The sequence below is a fragment of the Hyla sarda genome, chromosome 5 (genome assembly GCF_029499605.1).
Source record: "Hyla sarda isolate aHylSar1 chromosome 5, aHylSar1.hap1, whole genome shotgun sequence".
Taxonomy (NCBI): Eukaryota; Metazoa; Chordata; class Amphibia; order Anura; family Hylidae; genus Hyla; species Hyla sarda.
Genome location: NC_079193.1, coordinates 38,039,643 through 38,058,286, shown reverse-complemented (window position 1 = coordinate 38,058,286; position 18,644 = coordinate 38,039,643). Strand labels below are relative to the sequence as shown.

Below are 18,644 nucleotides of genomic sequence, written 5' to 3'. Positions count from 1 at the left end.
TATATCACCTACGGACAATTACAAGTCTTACACATCCGAACTATATCACCAACGGATTAAGTGCAACTAGCATATTTTTTATGTATAATTTTTTTATATATATATCCTTTTATATTTTCTATATATTATTTTAACGACACAATTTTACAAAGTGTTATTAAATTGCCGTTCACCTTATGCAAGGGCCCTGCTGAGGTGAAGGCAGATTACATATATTAAACATTTATACTTATATCATCATCTTTTTCTCTATTTTTCATTACTTTTAGTACTTTAGAGGACTGGTAATTACATATTCACAATAGTACATAATTTACAAATCAGTTTAACTTTCCTAAGCCAGTTGATATATAAAAAATATTTTTTTCCTGGAATACCCCTTTAACCTTTCATCACTTTCCATCACTTTGATGCTGCCTAAACCCAAGGAACAGAGTACAGTGGTCCGTCAACATATGATGGTAATTCGTTCCAAATGAACCATCGTAACTTGAATTTATCGTATGTTGAGGGATCCATGCAATAATAATAATATAGAAAGTTATACTCACGTGTCCCCACCGATCCGGACCTTCACCGCTGCCCTGGATGGTCGCTCTCCATCGCCGTCATCACGTTTCTGCGCACGCTGCTCCAATTGGATGACGGTATGGCGTGCGCGGCAACGTGATGACTACGAAGGAGAACGATGGCCATGCAGTGGAGCAGGAAGAGGACGGTCCCGGGCGGTGGGGACAGATGAGTGACACTCACCAGAGTGTGTAAATTACTTCTATTAAAAAAAATCTTAATCCCTTCAGTACTTATGAGCTGCTGAAGTTGAGTTGTTCTTTTCTGTCTAAGTGCTCTCTGATGACACCTGTCTCGGGAACTGTCCAGGGTAGAAGCAAACCCCAATAGCAAACCTCTTCTACTATGTGTAGTTCCCGAGACAAGCAGAGATGTCAGCAGAGAGCACTGTTACCAGACAGAAAAGAACAACTCAAATTCAGCAGCTGATAATTATTGGAAGGATTAAGATTTTTTTTTTAATAGAAGTCATTTACAAATCTGTTTAACTTTCTGGAGCCAGTTGATAGATAGATATATATATATATATATATATATATATATATCTATATATCTATCTAAGTTTTTTTTCCTGGAATACCCCTTTAATTCAGCAAAAATTGGCAGGTTATGCCATCGATAATTTGGGCTATTTCAAGGAGTTACAATCTGCATTACTGTATAAGATGACAATGCCTTGGTCACATGATCCTCCATGAGGCAATGGTTGTAGTCCCTAGTCCCTAGTCCAGCCTCCCTCTTCCAGGTAAAGGGGTGGACCCAAAACCTGTTAGTTCCAGTTTGGGCCTGACTCCATCCAGTACCACAGGTTTCTTAACTCTGATCCTGTTGGGCCAATCAATATACCCATACCTAGGTCAAGTATTTGCCAGAGCAACCTCTCCTTCTAGCTCTGTCCCTGCTAGGCATGTATACATGCATACATACACGTAGTTCATGTTCTCTCTAGGTAAACCCTGTCTACAATCAAGTCACTGTTACTGTCCACACTGTGGGGATAAAGCCTTCATCTCCAAAATGGAGTTTTTCTACTTAGCCAGAGGAGAATTACAAGGCTGAACAATGGTCCCTCTGCAATTTTCTAATCTTTTTAGTGGCCTGCCGTCATAGTTAGTGGCTGGATGGCTGCCACGTCCGCAAAATTTTTCCTGCATGAGTTCCTACAAGTATCTTGTTGTAAACCAGAGGTGTTCGAGTAAAGGTATACATATTGCACCCCTGTACGCCAACCTGTCAAGATCCTCATCAGTAGTGATAAAGCTTATTGGACTGAGAACATCTGCATTATTCATTACACTTTCACATGCTAGAAAGCACCTCAGAGATTCCTAAATTCAGTTCAGCTGGGTTCAAAGGGAACACCAGATTAGCTATACACCACTCTGCCACATGACATAGCAGTTGAAGGACTACTACTTCTAGCTGACCTGTATTACAACCATCCCCACATTCTACACTTTTATTAATAGTAACACACCTAATGGAGACCAGTTTGCCTTTTAACGTTACTGGTCATATCCCACAAAAAAAATGGTATTTGTTACTCAGTACCTAATCCTGATCATGTACATATTACTTACTGTATATGTCTTGCACCTATATTTCTCTCACATATACCTTGTTTCTGTTGCTCACTTGGTTTGTCATCCTGTACTCTGAAGGTGACATTTCCTCACTCTTCATTACGTATCTTCCTCCCTGAGTCTGCTGTGCAGGGTCTCTTTATCCAATCATTGCAGGCTGCTTTGTAACCCCCTCCTCTGTTTTAATGCTGCAATCTGATAAGACAGGAGTGAGCACAGAGGAGTGCTAGTCCAACCCTCACTTTGCCTGTGCTTCAGTTGGGACAAAGGTGATGTTGCAGCCGGACAGGATTATGTACTGAATGGTATGGGGACCCCTAGTGGTCTTTTAAAAAAAAAAAATGTTTTAATTTTTTTTTCATAAACTATAATTTCTATAAAAAAAAAACATTTTTATGAAGTCTATTAGAAAGGTTAGTGTTTTGCCAAGTTGTACAACATATAAAGGGTTTTTCATTCTGACAGTGCCCATTTAATAAACCTGTATCGTAGGCTTTGTTATTCAGTGACTGGACAGAAATGCTTGTGGGCAGTGTGACGTTGACCTGGCAGCGGACTTGCATCTCTAAGCTGATATGGCCCTGAGGCAGGGTTAGTTATCACTTAGCCTGTGCAAGGCTATCCAGTGAAGTTTCCATTGCTAATCTGATATCTTCTTTTGTTACTGGATTTATAACTTGTAGTTTGTGCTTTTCACATAATGGTTTTCAAGGTGAGGGGAAAACCACTTCTATTTTTATCATCCAGCATTTAATAATCATTGTGTATCCAATATTGCTACTGTTATTACTAATGTCACTTATTTTACATTATGTTTGATTTTCTAATGGTTTCTGAGCATTTTCGGAAGGGATTCTTTCATCTGGGAAAGTTATCCCTTACCCACAGTAAAGGGCATAACTTGCAGGTGAGTGGGGGTCTGACTGCTGGGACCCCTGCCAATTACAAAAATAAAATAAATTATTTAAAAAAAAAAAATAATGCAGCCCAGAATGAACAGAGTGGGATGTGCATGTAGGCCAATACACAAGTTATCCCCTATCCCAGTGTTTCCCAACCAGGGTGCCTCCAGCTGTTGCAAAACTAGAACACTGAGCATAGCCAGACAGCCATAGGCATGCTGGGAGTTGTAGTTTTGCAACAGCTGGAGGTACCTTTGTTTGGAAACACTGCCCTATCATGTGGAAAAACCCTTTAAAAAATGAACCCCCTTCATTAGATAAGAATACACAAGGTAAAATAAGTGATATTAGTAATAATAGCAGCAATATTTTCACATACAATAATACAATGCTAGATGATTAAAAAAAAAAAAAAAAAAAAAAATAGAAGATATAGGTTTATAGGTTTAGAACAGGGGTTGTCTCTTTTTTTCCCATTAAGAAACAGCGCCTATCTTCTCCTTAGGCTGTGGCAGGTATTGCAACTCTGCATCATAAACTTGAATAGGAATGAGTTCAATACCAATGATGGCCTATGGACTTTTGGTTGCCTGCTAACTGCAGCATTAGCAAGAATTAACTCACTGCTTACTTGCGGTGGGCAAAAGAGGTAAAATTAACCCAAAAATTATGTCTTAGGTCAGTTCACACTACGGTGCTTCTGGGTGGATTGCACTTACAGCAGCCTCTCCGAAATCAGCACTTAACGTTCGCGAAAATCTCCTGCGAACAGCAAGCGCCTTCCCATTCACTACAGCAGTGTTTCCCAAGCAGGGTGCTTTCAGCTGATTAAAACTACAACTCCCACCATGCTGGGAGTTGTATGTTTTGCAACAGCTGGAGGCACCCTGGATAGGAAACTCAGCACTACAGTGTAGTGCCGGGACTTCTCTTATGGATTCCAATTTTGCGTCCAAAGTTCCGCTACAGAACTTCCATAGTGTGCACTGAGCAGCAGACCCCCATCGAGATCAATTGGAGTCTGCTGCATGCGGAAGCCATGTGAAATTTCCTAGTGTCAACAGGTCCTAAGTCCTTACATACAGGGGATGGTTAGCAGCTATTTAGATTGCTCATATCTATCTCCTTTGCTGCTCTTAGAACAGGCTCACACTACAGAATTTCCGAGCGGAATTCCGTTTTTAAATTCCTCTTGGAAATTCCTGTGCTGGCAATGGGATTCCGCTGCACAGTGCACACTCCGGAATTTTGTTGCCAAAAGAATGAACTTGTTAATTTCTTTCATATCAACTGGCTCCAGAAAGGTAAACAGATTTGTAAATTACTTCTATTAAAAAATCTTAAACCTTCCATTACTTTTCAGCTGCTGTATGCTCCACAGGAAGTTGAGTTGTTCTTTTCTGTCTGACCACAGTGCTCTCTGCTGACACCTCTGTCCATGTCAGGAACTGTCCAGTGCAGGAGAGGTTTACTATGGAGATTTGTTCCTGCTCTGGACAATTCCTGTGACATGGACAGAGGTGTCAGTATAGAGCACTGTGGTCAGACAGAAAAGAACTACACAGCTTCCTGTGGAGCATACAGCAGCTGATAAGTACTGGAAGGATTAAGATTTTTTAATAGAAGTAATTTTCAAATCTGTTTAACTTTCTGGCACTAGCTGATTTTAAAAAAAATTATAATAATAAAATTCCCACCGGAGTACCCCTTTAATGTTGTTTCATTTGCTCTGGTCATGTTAAAGTACTCCAAACAGGACAAGAAGTTTCCAGTCTTTGAATACAATCAGGACAGACCTCATTCACTGACAGCAAGGACAAAAAATCTTAAGGGATTGAAATCAATTATGTAAAAAAAAAAAAAAGCTGTATAACTTTTTCATTGATAGGTTACATAATGTATAAAAGTGGAAAACTCTGTGATTGATTTTTGTTTGGATTGTAAAAATTGACATTTTAAAGGGGTACTCCGGTGAAAACCTTTTTTCTTTTAAATCAACTGGTGGCAGAAAGTTAAACATATTTGTAAATTACTTCTATTAAAAAATCTTAATCCTTCCTGTACTTATTAGCTGCTGAATACGACAGAGGAAATTCTTTTCTTTTTGGAATGCTCTCTGATGACATCACGAGCACAGTGCTCTCTGCCTACGTTATAATAATAATAATAATGCTTTATTTATTGTTGTCCTTAGTGGGATTTGAACCCAAGTCCCCAGCACTGCAAGGCAGCAGTGCTAACCACTGAGCCACCATGCTGCCCTTAGCATACATCTGCTATGCATGGTTGCTAAAATGGACAGAGATGTCAGCAGAGAGTACTGTGCTCATGATGTCATCAGTGTTCCAAAAAGAAAGGAATTTCCTCTGTAGCATTCGGCAGCTAATAAGTACTGGAAGGATTAAGATTTTTTAATAGAAGTAATTTACAAATATGTTTAACTTTCTGCCACCAGTTGATTTAAAAGAAAAAAGGTTTTCACCGGAGTACCCCTTTAAAGACAATTGATTCGTAAGAGAATCTTCGGTAGAAATGCGAGGGTCAATATTTTGCAGATTCGCTTCATTCAAAATAGCCAGCCGTAGTTTAAGTCTAAGGGTGCATTCACAGGTGCATATTTTTACTGCAGATCTGCAGCAGATTTGCTGCTGCAGATTTTGCTGCCCATTGGCTTCAATGGGCAGCAAAATCTGCTGCAGCAGATCTGCAGCAGTAAATACGCATGTGTGAAGGCACCCTCATAGCGTTTTTAGTTTGTTTACGTGACGTGCATTTACCTGCAACCTACAAAGAGGTTAAGAGACATATTTTTATTAATTTACGCTGAATTCTCAATTTGTTTAAAAAAAAAGACTGTGGAAGTAGCTGCTCTGGGCTCCGGTCCCAGTTATTGAGGAAGTCCAATGATGTGTGTCTCACCGCCTCACAATTATATTGTATCCTGTTTATCTTTGCTGCATGGGATGACCAGGAAATACGGCTTTAGAGGAACATTACATTATCAATGTGCAGCACTGAGCTCTGTCCCGCAGGGGGGGGGGATTTGTCTTCTAACATGATGATAGATTTTTTTTTTCTTTTCTTTTTAAAAGTTTTTTACTCATACAATAAATTTACCGTATTCTTGGCCATATAAGACGCTCCGGCATATAAGACAATTTTAAAGGAGGAAAATCTAAAAAAAAATAAATAAATAAATAAATAAATAAATAAAAGATTCTGAACCAAATACAATGTAAAGTATAGGACAGTGATCTTCAACCTGCGGACCTCCAGATGTTGCAAAACTACAACTCCCAGCATGCCCGGACAGCCGTTGGCTGTCCGGGCATGCTGGGACTTGTAGTTTTGCAACATCTGGAGGTCCACAGGTTGAAGACCACTAGTATAAGAGGTAATACTCACGTGTCCCTGCCGCTCCGGACCCGTCACTGCTCGTCACCGCTGCCCTGGATGTCGCCCTCCATCGCTGTCGCCGCGTTCCCGGGGGTGTCCCCGTCGCTCCGGAACGTCTCTGCTGCCCGGTATCCTCGCTCTCCATCGCCGCTATCACGTCGCTACGCACGCCGCTCCTATTGGATGAAGGGACGGCGTGCGCGACGACGTGATGACGTTGAAGGAGAGCGCCGGCCATGCAGGAGATCCCGGCACGGAGCAGACACCGAGGAGGCAGGTAAGGTCCCTCCCGGTGTCCTGTAAGCTGTTCGGGACTCTGCGTTTTCACCGCGGCGGTCCCGAACAGTCAGACTGAGCAGCCGGTTTAGTGTCGCTTTCGCTCCAGACGCGGCGGTCAGCTTTGATCGCCGCGTCTGAAGGGTCAATACAGGGCATCACCACGATCGGTGATGTCCTGTATTAGCTGCGGGTCCCGGCCGTTGATGGCCACAGGTACCACCGCGATAGGACAGGGTTTTAATGTGTATTTGCCGTATAAGACGCACCGACTCCCCCCCCCCCCCCCCCCCCCCAAAGGGCATCTTATATGGCGAAAAATACGGTACATCACATATTTCAATACCCTCCAATATCCTCTTCTCAATCCCACCCCCTCCCCTCCTTCCTGTGTGGAGAGAGAAAAAAAAAATCTCATGTACCAAACCAAAACTACCACTTGTCCCATGCATTATCAAAATCTCTTTGCTTCTTCTTTGACTTCCCTATTCTAAATCTTCCATAGCTTTTTATCCTCTCCACCAGACTTAAAGGGGTACTCTGGCCCTGAGACATCTTATCCCCTATCCAAAGGATAGGGGATAAGATGTCTCACCGCGGGGGTCCCTCCGCTGGGGACCCCCGCAATCTTGTATTCGCCACCCACCTGTTTGAGCTGTATGCCGCGGTGCCAGCTCACAAACAGCCGGGTGGCAGCCGTGGGGCCGGAGTATTGTGATGTCCCAGCACAACATTATTTAAGATTTTTTTCCCAGGTAAAACCTTCCAAGGGACCTATATCTCTCTCCCACTTATCCTTAAAGGGGTACTCCCATGGAAAACTTTTTTTTTTTTTTTAAATCAACTGGTGCAAGAAAGTTAAACAGATTTGTAAATTACTTCTATTAAAACATCTTAATCCTTCCAGTACTTATTAGCTGCTGAATACTAGAGAGGAAATTACTTTCTTTTTGGAACACAGAGCTCTCGGCTGACATCATGACCACAGTGCTCTCTGCTGACATCTCTCTCCATTTTAAGAACTATCCAGAGTAGGAGAAAATCCTCACAGCAAACATAAGCTGCTCTGGACAGTTCCTAAAATGGACAGAGATGTCAGCAGAGAGCACTGTGGTCATGATGTCAGCAGAGAGCTCTGTGTTCCAAAAAGAAAATAATTTCCTCTGTAGTATTCAGCAGCTAATAAGTACTGGAAAGATTAAGATTTTTTAAGAGAAGTAATTTACAAATCTGTTTAACTTTCTGGCACCAGTTGATTTAAAAAAGAAAAAAAAATTCCACGGGAGTACCCCTTTAATACGGTCTTGAAATATAATTGATGTTTCATTAATTAAACCTTTGTAAATATTCCTCAGGGACTTCATTGTGCTCTGTGGTTGCATAATATACGTGAAAAGTTTATGTGTTCCTATAATAAAAATGTATCTCTATCACTTGTATATCTATCTGCTTCCTTTAATTGTAAATTAAAAAAATCCTTCCTCTCCCCAATATTAAATTCCAATTTCAGTGATTGAAAGGGTTTCGACTCCCCCTGATAATAAAGCTGATGTACAAGTTCAATACCCCCTTGTGGCCAAAATTGCTTTTCCAAGCCTCTATTAAATTCAATAAATGTATAATTCCCCCAAATCCTTGTGCATCCAAAACTGTCTCTTATTCCACAAATACATTTAATTTCATTCCAAACTTTATAATAGATTTCAAATATATAGATATAATGTTAATAGATAGAATGTGACCCTGATAGGATTGTTTCTAGGTGAGTTCTGGAACTACAATGGGCCTTACGTTAAAAGGGGTTCTTGGGAGAAATTTCTATTCTGCCATTATGCCCAGGCTGGCACAATAAAACAAAACAAAAAAAAAATACAGTGGTCCCTCAACATCCGATGGGAATCCGTTCCAAATGAACCATCGTTTGTTGAAACCATCGCATGTTGAGGGATCCGTGCAATGTAAAGTATAGGACAGTGGTCTACAACCTGCGGACCTCCAGATGTTGCAAAACTACAACAGCCGTTGCCTGTCCGGGCATGCTGGGAGTTGTAGTTTTGCAACATCTGGAGGTCCGCAGGTTGAAGACCACTGGTATTGGAGGTTATACTCACGTGTCCCCGCCGCTCCGGACCGTCGCCGCTTCCCTGGATGTCGCCGTCCATCGCTGTCCCCGGGGTGTCCCCGATGCTCTGGTAAGGCCTCTGCTTCCCCGACATCCTCGTTCTCCGTCGCCGACATCACGTCGAGAGGCCATCGCATGTTGAAATTATTGTATGTCGGGGCCATCGTAGGTCGGGGGGGGGGGTCCCTGTAAACTTACCTCCCGCTGCTCCCCCAGTCCTGCTGGTATCACTGTCCCTTCTTCCTGCTTTTGATGCCCAACACATTACACTGCCACTCAGCTGATCGCCTCCCCTGTCAGGATAAGCTGTCCTGTGTGTACAGCACTATTTCTGGCCATTATATAACTTGTATGCATGGAATAGTCTTCCTGCAGAAGTGGTCGCTGCAAATACAGTGAAGGAGTTTACACATGCATGGGATAAGCATAAGGCTATCCTTCATATAAGATAGGGATAGGCATAAGGCTATCCTTCATATAAGATAGGGATAGGTATAAGGCTATCCTTCATATAAGATAGGGATAGGTATAAGACTATCCTTCATATAAGATAGGGATAGGCATAAGGCTATCCTTCATATAAGATAGGAATAGGCATAAGGCTATCCTTCATATAAGATAGGGATAGGCATAAGGCTATTCATCATATAAGATAGGGATAGGTATAAGGCTATCCTTCATATAAGATAGGGATAGGTATAAGGCTATCCTTCATATAAGATAGGGATAGGTATAAGGCTATCCTTCATATAAGATAGGGATAGGTATAAGGCTATCCATCATATAAGATAGGGATAGGTATAAGGCTATCCTTCATATAAGATAGGGATAGGTATAAGGCTATACTTCATATAAGATAGGGATAGGTATAAGGCTATCCTTCATATAAGATAGGGATAGGTATAAGGCTATCCTTCATATAAGATAGGGATAGGTATAAGGCTATCCTTCATATAAGATAGGGATAGGTATAAGGCTATCCTTCATATAAGATAGGGATAGGTATAAGGCTATCCTTCATATAAGATAGGGCCAGGGTCTATTCATAGTATTCAGATTATTGGGCAGACTAGATGGGCCAAATGGTTCTTATCCGCCGACACATTCTATGTTGTATGTGGTATTTTTCGACAGATTTCTGCTCTGCAGGCTTCATCTCTAATTTGCAGTTCTCTCAAAGCTGGTGTGCAGAGATCCCTCCCCCTCTATAGACTTTTATTGTTTTGTCTTGCAGACACAGGACAAAGTTGAGATGATTTTAACAGGAGGAGGGTGAGGGTAAAAATGTGTTCAATTAAGAAAGAAGCATATTTGTCTAATGAAATGTATAACAAAGCTTCTTATATTTGCTTTTACTACTGATGTGTGCAACGTTTTTTCCCAATAACGGTGCCTATTTAAGGAGAGACATTAAACTTTATAAAATAACATTTGTCCTGGTTTTCTCAGTTGTCACTGACAGAAAATAATTTCTTCTGCCGCCATCAATTTGTGTTGAAGTTTGGAGCTTCAAGACATGAAAACGATTGTGTAACCTGATTTCTCTTTGTCGCACTCCGTACATAACACATTGCGCACTCATTTATTTCATGTCCTGACGCGCCGGCTGCCAGATGTCATTTTGTTTTGTAGCCTGCTTTTTTGTGACAATTTTATAATGAAAAGAAATAAAATCTTCAATCATGATATTCTTAAAATCTAGGAAGGAATATTATCATGAATATTTATTAGTGGTCTGTGAATTTATTTTATTGTTTAGTCTTAAGTGACTTTTTTTTTTTTCTTATTACAGATCAATGAGCTCAGCCATGTCCAGATCCCCATTATGCTGATGCCAGATGACTTCAAGGCCTATTCTAAAATTAAGGTGGACAATCACCTATTTAACAAGTAAGTTATATACTCTATGGGGGAGATTAATCAAAACCTGTGCAGAGGAAGAGTGGTGCAGTTGCCCATAGCAACCAATCAGATTGCTTCTTTCATTTTCCACAGGCCTCTAAAGAGGCCTGTGGAAAATGAAAGAAGCAATCTGATTGGTTGCTATGGGCAACTACACCACTCTTCCTCTGCACAGGTTTTGATAAATCTCCCCATATGTCTATATATATATATATATATATATATATATATATATATATATATATATATATATATTTATATAAAATTATTATTTATTTTTTATTTTTTTGTAAAGGAGTACTCCGTTGGAAACATTTTTTATTTTTTTTTAAATCAACTGGTGCCAGAAAGTTAAACAGATTTGTAAATGACTTCTATTAAAAAAAAATCTTTACCCTTCCAGTACTTTTTAGCAGCTGTATGCTACAGAGGAAATTCTTTTCTTTTTGAATTTCCTTTTTGTCTTGTCCACAGTGCTCTCTGCTGACACCTCTGTCCGTGTCGGGAACTGTCCAGATCAGCATAGGTTTGCAATGGGGATTTTTCTCCTGCTCTGGATAGTTGCTAATACAGGCATCAGGTGTCAGCAGAGAGCACTGTGGGCAAGACAAAAAAGAAATTCAAAAAGAAAATAATTTTCTCTATAGCATACAGCTGCTAAAAAGTACTGGAAAGGTAAAGATTTTTTAATAGAAGTCAGTTACAAATCTGTTTAACTTTCTGGCACCAGTTGATTTAAAAAAAATTTATGTTTTCGACTGGAGTACCCCTTTAATGACTGAGATTTCTCACTAAAACCTGTATTAAGTGTGGCCAAATTCAATGTTGGATTGTCCCACCAATGGAGCCATCACTGGGCCCAGCCCCAACACAACCCTATGTGAACAGTGGACTTTCCCAATCCTGTTATGTCTTATTATTAATATGGTCTGTGAGTCCAAGAATAACAGTAGAATTTACAATGTCCTTAAAGGAGTACTCCAGTATTGAAAAATGTATAACCTATACCAGTGGTCTTCAACCTGCGGACCTCCAGATGTTGCAAAACTACAACTCCCAGCATGCCCGGACAGCCAAAGGCTGTCCGGGCATGCTGGGAATTGTAGTTTTGCAACATCTGGAGGTCCGCAGGTTGAAGACCACTGCCCTATACTATGGATAGGGGATAAGTTTCAGATTGCGGGAGGGTCTGACAACTGGGACCCCCCTCGATCTCCTGTAGGGGTCCCCAGTAGTCTGCGGGAGGGGGGCGATGCCTTCAGCAATCTCCGGCTCTGCCATAGCTCTGTATTGAGGGGGCATGTAGGCCGCTGCTTTGTTCGTTGGTCAGCACACGCTATAAGGCCGGAGAGCCAGGGCCCGTACGGGAGATCACTGGGGATCCCAGCGGTTCCCCTCGCAATCTGAAACTTATCCCCTATCCTTAGGATAGGGGATACATTTTAAAATACTGGACTACTCCATTAAATAATGTGAGGAGGGGCCGACATAGAGGAAAGCAATGATTCAAAACTGCCTTCTATCATGGCGTCTGATTTTATCCCATAGAACAGAAAGGCCTTGTAATTATGTTCCCTTGCTTTGGATAACCCTTGGGTCAATACCCCCATCCTTTTTTGTTACTAATGCCATTCCCAAAAGCAGTAACCCAAAACTAGGAGCAAAAGGAACAGAACCAACCAAGGCTGGGTCCCTTCTCTCCATAGGCCCCATAGCAGCCACATGCTGTTCTCTATGGCCCTTGAATGTGAGCTCTCACTTCTTTATTTTGGGCTGTCAAACTGCCCAGCTCTGGAAATGTCCCAACTCCTATAAAGTTAAAACCGAAAAAAGGCTTTGTGGTCAAATACTGGAACTAGCTGTGAAAATCTAACCTAATCTATTACCTATCTTTTTTTTTACCTGCACCCCACTGGAAAGCCATGGAGCCGTTCTGTAAATACCCTTGTGGTCTGGCATTTTCCCAAAATCTGACTTGTATTGTTATCATTATTATGATAATTGCTATTATTCTTTTAAGAGCACCACAATCGCTGAATATATAGACAAAGGTTTTAAAGGGGTATTCCACTTCCCCAGCATTCGGAACATTTTGTTCTGAACGCTGGGTGCCGGGGTCGTGACGTCATGGCCATGCCCCTCATGACATCACGCCCGCAAGTCAATGGGGCCGCCACGCCCCCTCCCATAGACTTTTATTGAGGGGGTGTGGCAGTGACATCACGACCCCTGCAGCCGACACCAGCGTTCGGAAAAAGATGTTCTGAATGCTGGGGCAGTGGAGTACCCCTTTTAAGTACAGAAGGCAAAAAAGTGCTACAAAATGTTCATTAACTTACAGAACTAAAGCACAAATCAGGAAACTGCTTAGGATATCGCCTTACTTGGTAAATTCTGTTTTAGAATCTAGAATAATTGAATGCTCTTTGCTTTTTATCTTGTTTCTTTCTCTTCCGGTGGGTTGAATCTTAAATTTCTTCAGCCCTTTACTTTCTCCCTGCAGAACATAAATAGAAAAAGCAATAGCTAGAGAGATAAAGGGACATAGATGGCTAAAACAACATAAATTGTATGCAAACAGAAAGAAAGTTACAAGATGTCTGTATGTTTCCTTACCCCATTAGGACAGGTATATGTGAGTGTAGTATAAGCACACTGATCTGAGGCTGTTCTGCTACCACAACACAGATTAAAGCTTTGCTTAATAGTTTATCAGAATGCAGTCTTCATCGGACCGAGACTTAAAGGGGTTATCCAGGAAAAAACTTTTTTTTTTTATACATCAACTGGCTCCAGAAAGTTAAACAGATTTGTAAATTACTTCTATTAAGAAATCTTAATCCTTTCAGTACTTATGAGATGCTGAAGTTGAGTTGTTGTTTTCTGTCTAAGTGCTCTCTGGTGACACGTGTCTCGGGAACTGCTCAGTTTAGAAGCAAATCCCCATAGCAAACCTCTTCTACTCTGTGCAGTTCCCGAGACAAGCAGAGATGTCAGCTGAGAGCACTGTTGCCAGACAGAAAACAACAACTCAACTTAAGCAGCTGATAATTATTGGAAGGATTAAGATTTTTTAATAGAAGTAATTTACAAATCTGTTTAACTTTCTGGAGTCAGTTGATATAAAAAAAAAAGTTTTTTCCTGGAATACCCCTTTAACCAGGTATTAGGATTAGTTGCAGAATCCAGCTGCTGAATAGAGTATTGGCCTCCACAAGTCACAGGTAACAGGTCCACTATTCGGTGGCGGTTCCAAATTGAGGCATCGGATGAATGTGTCCCAGTCAAATCAATGATCAGTTGACATCCAGTGTTTTTCTGCAACACCAGAGGAAAACACTATCAGTTGTATGTAAAAGGGGCCTAAATGAAAATTAAAGGGGTACTCCGCCCTAGACATCTTATCCCCTATCCAAAGGTCGGACCTCCGTGATCTCCATGCACACACCCGGTGTTCTGAACATTATTTTTAGAATGCTCGGTTCGCGTGGCTGTGGTCGTGATGTCACGCCACCTCCTTGTGATGTCACACCACGCCCCCTCCATTCATGTCTATGGGAGGGGGCGTGATCCCATAGAAATGAATGAATAGGGACGTGGCGTGACACCATGACCAGTGTCCCGAACCCAGTTCAGAATGCAGGTTGCGTGCACGGAAATCGCAGGGGTCCCAGCGGCGGGACCCCCGTGATCAGACATCTGATCCCCTATCCTTTGGATAGGAGATAAGATGTCGAGGGGTGGAGTACCCCTTTAAGAAGAAGAGGTCCACATAAAAAATGGTTGCGCTTTGAAAGCAAAGCATTCACAGGGCTTCGTACTTGTCGATCTAAAAGCATTGTAACCTTTTCATTTTATTTCCTAGGAAATACCTGTATATAGTTAAAGGGGTATTCTGGGCAAAAACATTTTATCCCCTATCCCCTGAGTGACGCCCCCTCCCATAGACATAAATGGAGGGGGTGTGGCTTGACGGCACGTCCCCAGTCCCGGAAACCTGGAGGTTTCCGAAACTGGAGATTCAGCACCCCCCCCCCCCCCCCCTATTTTATAGGGGATAAAATATTTTTGCCCGGAATACCCCTTTAAATACCTGTAGGTCTTGTTGATGTGTAATACACCATAGTCTCTGTCCTCCGCAATAATTTACTAAATTATATATCATCTGAAATGACAAAGACGCATTTATTGCCAGAATTGCAAAATGATTCCTCTGCAGTTCAGATACGGCGTGACTTTATTAGCGCTCCGATGAGATTTCCATTTCAAAGACTTTCCCCGGCAGTACAAAAAAAGCCACTTGATCCATAATTTACAGCTTTAGATCAGTGCTGTGTGGTGGAGGCTTGGGTTTGAAGACCAGGCCTGTGTCTCTATTTTTATTTTATTTTTTTTAAATAAAATACATAAGTGAAAGATGAAAAGCTGGGAATTGCACACCAGCGGCTCCGTATTGATTGTAGTTGTTTGAGCGGCAAATGAGGGCTCGTCTGAAAGGCGAAGATGAATTATGGGCGACACCGGATTGTGTTTGCTTTAGTGACAACAAACAAAAGATTTTAGATAAAAAAATATCTTTGTTCTCATGTATTATATTGGAAGTTATTGTCTGGGTATAGAGGAAGGCTAGGATTCCACTTGTTTTTTTTTCTGGCAGTTTTTGGATATCTGCCACTGCAGTTTTTGAGCCAAAGTCAGAAGTGGATCCATAAGGGAGGAGAAATGTTAGTCCTTCCTTTATATGTCCTATTCCTTTTGCATACACTTCTGGCTTTGGCTCAAAAATTGCAGTGGCAGTATTCCAAAAACTGCAAGAAAAAAACCAAGTGGAATCCTAGCCTTATAAAGGACTTAAAGGGGTACTCCCGTGGAAATATTTTTTTTTTAAATCAGCTGGTGCCAGAAAGTTAAACAGATTGGTAAATCACTTCTATTAAAAAAATCTTAGTCCTTCCAGTACTTTTTAGGGGCTGTATACTAAAGAGAAATCCAAAAAAGAAATGCATTTCCTCTGATGTCGTGACCACAGTGCTCTCTGCTGACCTCTGCTGTCCATTTTAGGAACTGTCCAGATCAGCATATGTTTGCTATGGGGATTTTCTCATGCTCTGGACAGTTCCTAAAATGGACAGCAGAGGTCAGCAGAGAGCACTGTGGTCATGACATCAGAGGAAATGCATTTCTTTTTTGGATTTCTTTTTAGTATACAGCCCCTAAAAGGTACTGGAAGGATTAAGATTTTTTTAATAGAAGTGATTTACAAATCTGTTTAACTTTCTGGCACTAGTTGATTTAAAAAATAAAAAAAAGTTTTCCACGGGAGTACCCCATTAAGCTATGAAAAGCTAACCGCAGTGGGTATATGTTTTTTTTTTTTTTTTTTTTTTTTTACTGCTTTGTGTTTGCATTTTCACATATTAACTTTCATTATGTTGGGCAGAGGTTTTCATCAGAAAAACACAGGTGGTATGCCTTTAAGCGTCGACTAGATGAAGACTAAACTGTGGTTTGGCGATACACTATCAATTCCTATTGACGTCAGCAGAGTTCAGTTCTCACAAAAAAAAAAAGTTTTGAATTAGGAAAACATATTTGAGGAAAAAAATGGAGCAAAATAAAAAATTGTGGGTGACTAATGCATCTTGCACAATGGCCCAGATTTATTCTTCCCATCCGGGCTTTTACGGCACGTGCCAAAATTGTAGACACTTTGCAAGCTGAAGCCTGAACAACCCCGACAAAATAAAAAAAATGTTCTACCTGATTTATCATTCAAATCTATACAAAAATACTAAATTGAGGTTTGTTTTTTTTCCACAAATCCAAAGTGGTCAAAAAATCTGACAGAATTGTATAGGTATCATAATTGTATCACTATATTTATATATTTTTTGTTTCTAGGTCCAATTTTATTTCAAAAGGAAATTAGAAAAATTTAAAATCTACCAAAAATTGTCATCTAGATTGGAGCGCAAAGGGCCTCTTTTTATTTGGCGTGCTAAAATGTATTTTAAAGTTTGACAAGTTAGTAAATCTGGTGACAAAAAGCCAACTGGAAAAAATCTAAGACATCAGGAAAAAAAAGCAATAAGGGTAAATTCACACATACCAGATTGGCTGCAGATTTGCTGCTGCAGATTTCTTGTTGTTAAAGGGGTACTCCGGTGGAAAACATTTTTATTTTTATTTTATTTTTTACTTTTTAAATCAACTGGTGCCAGAAAGTTAAACAGATTTGTAAATTACTTCTATTTAAACATCTTAATCCTTCCAGTACTTATCAGCTGCTGTATGCTCCAGAGGAAGTTATTTTGTTTTTGAATTTTCTTTCTGTCTGATCACAGTGCTCTCTGTTGACACCTCTGTCCATTTTAGAAACTTTCCAGAGTAGGAGCAAATCCCCCATAGTAAACCTCTCCTGCTCTGGCCAGTTCCTGACATGGACAGAGGTGTCAGCAGAGAGCAATGTGGTCAGACAGAAAGGAAATTCAAAAAGAAAATAACTTCCTCTGGAGCATACAGCAGCTGATAAGTACTGGAAGGATTAAGATGTTTGAATTGAAGTAATTTACATATCTGTTTAACTCTCTGGCACCAGTTGAAAAAAAAATGTTTTCCACCAGAGTACCCCTTTAAATCAATATGAATAAATACCGTAGTTGATCAAATCCCGTTTGGGTAAATGTATTCTGAGGCCGGGTTCACACCACAGAATCTATATTCAGAATTTCTGGTGGAGATCTCGATTGCTAGGACAGGGCGGACTGCATTGCCGTCCCCATAGTCCTAGCGCCTCCCTCTGGATTTACGGTAGAAATTCTGCCCTGAGATTCCATGGTATGAAGCTGGCCTAACAGTAAATCTAGGCCATTGTGTGACTCTTTATTGTGCCCGGCCATATCAATGGGCGATCATGTTATACATGTGGAGCTAAGTCCTCCAGGGTAAGTTCTCGTTCACACTATGCAAATTAAGTGCCATCCCGTTCACTACAGTGTAAACCCGCCGAAAGATTGAACATGTTCAATCCTCGGCGAAATACAATTCCGTGTTGACAGTTGCGCCAAGGAACTTTTCAGGATACGTTGCCCTGTGTGTGTACATGAGGAGCAGCACGCTTTCTGGCCATTATAGAACTTGTATGGGGTATTTTTCAGCAGATCTCTGCTCTGCAGGCTTCATCTATAATTTGCAGTACTCCCAGAGCTGATAGGTGGAGCTCCTCCTCCCCCATCATAGACTTGCATTGCTTGTCATGCAGACATAGGACAAAGCTGAGCTGATTTTCAGAGAAGATTTGATCAGCAAGGAGGGAGGGAAGAAGCTTGATAATAGGAGAAAGAAGCATTTTTTTAAATTATTTTTTTCCTTAATAATATATATTACAAAGTTTCTTATATTCACTTGTAGTATTGATCATGGAAAATTGATTTATGCAGTTGTTTACAAATTTTTTGACAACTTTTGACCACTGTCAGGTGTATTATTTTGCGTCAAAAAGTCTTCAAAGTACAGGCAGATTCAGCTGGACATCCTATGGTTGCATATACATGTAATGATTGGTATAAAATGCCAAGATTTCCAGGATAATACTGGAAAATATTACTAAGCCAGTGATCTCCAAACTGTGGACCTCCAGGTGTTGCAAAACTGCAAATCCCAGCATGCCCGGACAGCCGTTGGCTGTCCGGGCATGCTGGGAGTTGTAGTTTTGCAACACCTGGAGGTCCACAGTTTGGAGACCACTGGCCTAAGCCATCAAGAGTGTAGGGAAAGGAGCAGAATGTTGCCGTCTCTGTCATGGACGCAACACACCTGTTACCAAATAAGCTATATACAGCACTATGTGAAAAGGCATCTTGTGGGAACGAAGACGTTGCTGCTTAAATTGCA

At 40.9% G+C, this 18,644-nt stretch overlaps 1 protein-coding gene across 1 annotated transcript in view; it reads left to right on the top strand.

The window, feature by feature from the left end:
• Positions 1-18,644, top strand: part of LOC130273074 (phosphatidylinositol 5-phosphate 4-kinase type-2 alpha) — a 137,641-nt gene that overhangs the window by 80,431 nt on the left and 38,566 nt on the right. The window contains exon 2 of the mRNA XM_056519274.1: positions 10,642-10,739. Within this exon, the coding sequence (XP_056375249.1) occupies positions 10,642-10,739 (98 nt within the window). The remainder of the gene's footprint in view (positions 1-10,641; positions 10,740-18,644) is intronic.